Source organism: Corvus brachyrhynchos, unplaced genomic scaffold (assembly GCF_000691975.1).
Source record: "Corvus brachyrhynchos isolate BGI_N302 unplaced genomic scaffold, ASM69197v1 scaffold346, whole genome shotgun sequence".
Classification (NCBI taxonomy): Eukaryota; Metazoa; Chordata; class Aves; order Passeriformes; family Corvidae; genus Corvus; species Corvus brachyrhynchos.
The window spans coordinates 3822808-3824928 of NW_008238644.1; the positions used below are offsets into that span (position 1 = coordinate 3822808).

The 2121-nt window shown below is 47.1% G+C and overlaps 1 protein-coding gene across 1 annotated transcript in view; it reads left to right on the forward strand.

Annotated features, from left to right (window-relative positions):
- The window catches only part of LOC103617904 (magnesium transporter NIPA2), a 4678-nt gene that overhangs the window by 904 nt on the left and 1653 nt on the right, over positions 1 to 2121 (forward strand). The window contains exons 2-4 of the mRNA XM_017737493.1: positions 50 to 134; positions 1188 to 1278; positions 1422 to 1582. Coding sequence (XP_017592982.1) covers positions 50 to 134; positions 1188 to 1278; positions 1422 to 1582 — 337 coding nt within the window. The remainder of the gene's footprint in view (positions 1 to 49; positions 135 to 1187; positions 1279 to 1421; positions 1583 to 2121) is intronic.

Sequence of the window (2121 nt, forward strand, 5' to 3'; positions counted from 1 at the left end):
CGCTGGCTTCCGAGGGTCGTGACCAGAGTTTTGTTCGGCTTCATCTGAGGTTTCTCCTTTTTTTCCTCCGCACTCAGGGCAAGGAGGGCACGCGTACCTGCGAGAGTGGCTTTGGTGGGCGGGGCTGCTGTGCAGTAAGTACCGCGCTCAGGCTGTGGTAAGGCACGCTGATCAGAGGATCACGGAATGGTTTGGGTTGGTGGAGACCTTAAAGGTCATCTCGTTCCAACCCCCTCCCATAGAAACACCCACTATCCCAGGTTGCTTCAAGCTCCGTCCAACCTGGGCTTGGACACTTCCAGGGATGGGGCAGCCACAGCTTCTCTGGGCAACCTGTGCCAGTGCTCCACCACCCTCACAGGGAAGAATTTCTTCCTGGTATGTTACCTAAACCTACTCTCTTTCAGTTTTAACCCACTCCCCCTTGTCCTGTCACTACATGCCCTTGTAAAAAGTCTCTCTCCATCCTTCTTGTAGGCTCCCTTCACATATTAGAAGGCCACAATTAAGTCACCCCAGAGCCTTGTCTTTTAAGTGTGTGTTTGTGGTTGTTTCCAGTCGGTTTCATTTTTTTTTATTACCATTACTGTTTGACTGCTTGAGTTTTATCCAAGTTTCTGGTGATGTTGTTGATCTAGTTGTAACTAAACTATTCTAAAGTCTCATGCATTACTAGGTTTCCCTGCTAAGCAGGAGCTGAGGAGCTGGTTAGCTGGGTTGGGTTAAGTGCTTCTGAAGTGGCCTGCCCTGAGGATGTAATGATAAAGGGACATCCAGCACCGTGGGTTTAGTGCTACAGCAATTTCAGCAGCTTTACTTTACACTTTTCAATGTTAAGAACCAACTGTACTTGATTTACCCTTTAAAAAGCTGTAAAAGGTGTTCCAGGAGAAGGACAGATGCCTTTCAGCTTTGTGGAAATTATGGAAATACTTTCCTGTGGGTGCTGCTCATTGTAGACGCACATGTGACTAAGGATCCCTGTGCATAACACTGAGCCTTCTCTTCCCAAGAGAACCTGTGTGGGGCTTCTGCTTCTTCTTGCTGGTGCTGTTCTTCCCTGGTTGCTCAACGTACCTCAGAGAAACAGGATGCCCAGGAGGAAACGGAGGCTTTCCTGACCATACTCAAACTTGTATAATGGTGAATTGCTCCTACTTTGACGCTCACAGGAGTTTCTCTTGCAGTGGGAGTTGGAGAAGCTGCAAATTTCGCTGCCTATGCCTTTGCCCCTGCAACACTGGTAACTCCACTGGGTGCTCTAAGTGTCCTTGTTAGGTAAGCAGCCTCAGAAACACCCTCACTTCACCTACCAGCCCTTAGTGATGAAAGCAGTTGCTCTTCTCTCTTCCCTCAGGTATCCATTTCTTGTCCTAATTGGTTTTGGATGATTTTTTGTTTGTTTGTTTTCTCTCTTTCAGTGCAGTTCTGTCTTCCATCTTCTTGAATGAGCAGCTGAATGTTCATGGGAAGATTGGCTGCATTCTGAGTATCCTGGGCTCCACTGTGATGGTGATCCATGCTCCACAGGAAGAAGAGGTTTCCAGCCTGGAATCAATGGCAGAGAAGCTCAAAGATCCAGGTACTAAAATAAAAGGTTTCCTGTTGACTTCAGGCTAATGACAGTGAGATACACCTTGGATAAATTGGAAAGGACCAAACTAAATGGTAATTGAGCTGTTTCTTGTTCTGCACACCCCACTGGAATCATTAACAGTTACCAAGTGGGCTGGTTTTTTTACTGTCTGTGAAGTATTGATGCAAAAAGTGAGGAGCAGGGGAATAAATGCAGCTCTCAGCAGAACAGATTGGCCTGTGGCAGTGCCAGGAATTGCAGAGGGAATTCCTTTACACAAGGGTGGCAGTGGTGTGGCTGAGAGAAGACAGAGGAGGAAATTCAGACAGATAAACGAGTGATTCAAGGAGTTATGCCCAAGATCAGGTAGTCCTGGTATTTATGTTAGAGGATGAATCAAGTTGCAAGGATATGATGTGGGAATGGCACAAATGGCAGAATAAGCTACAAGAGATGCAGGAAGGAAGCACAGGGAGAAGAGCAAAGCAGAGTAACACGTAGATGTTGCTGCTCATTAGGGGGAGCGCTGGCAGGGCATTGCTGGG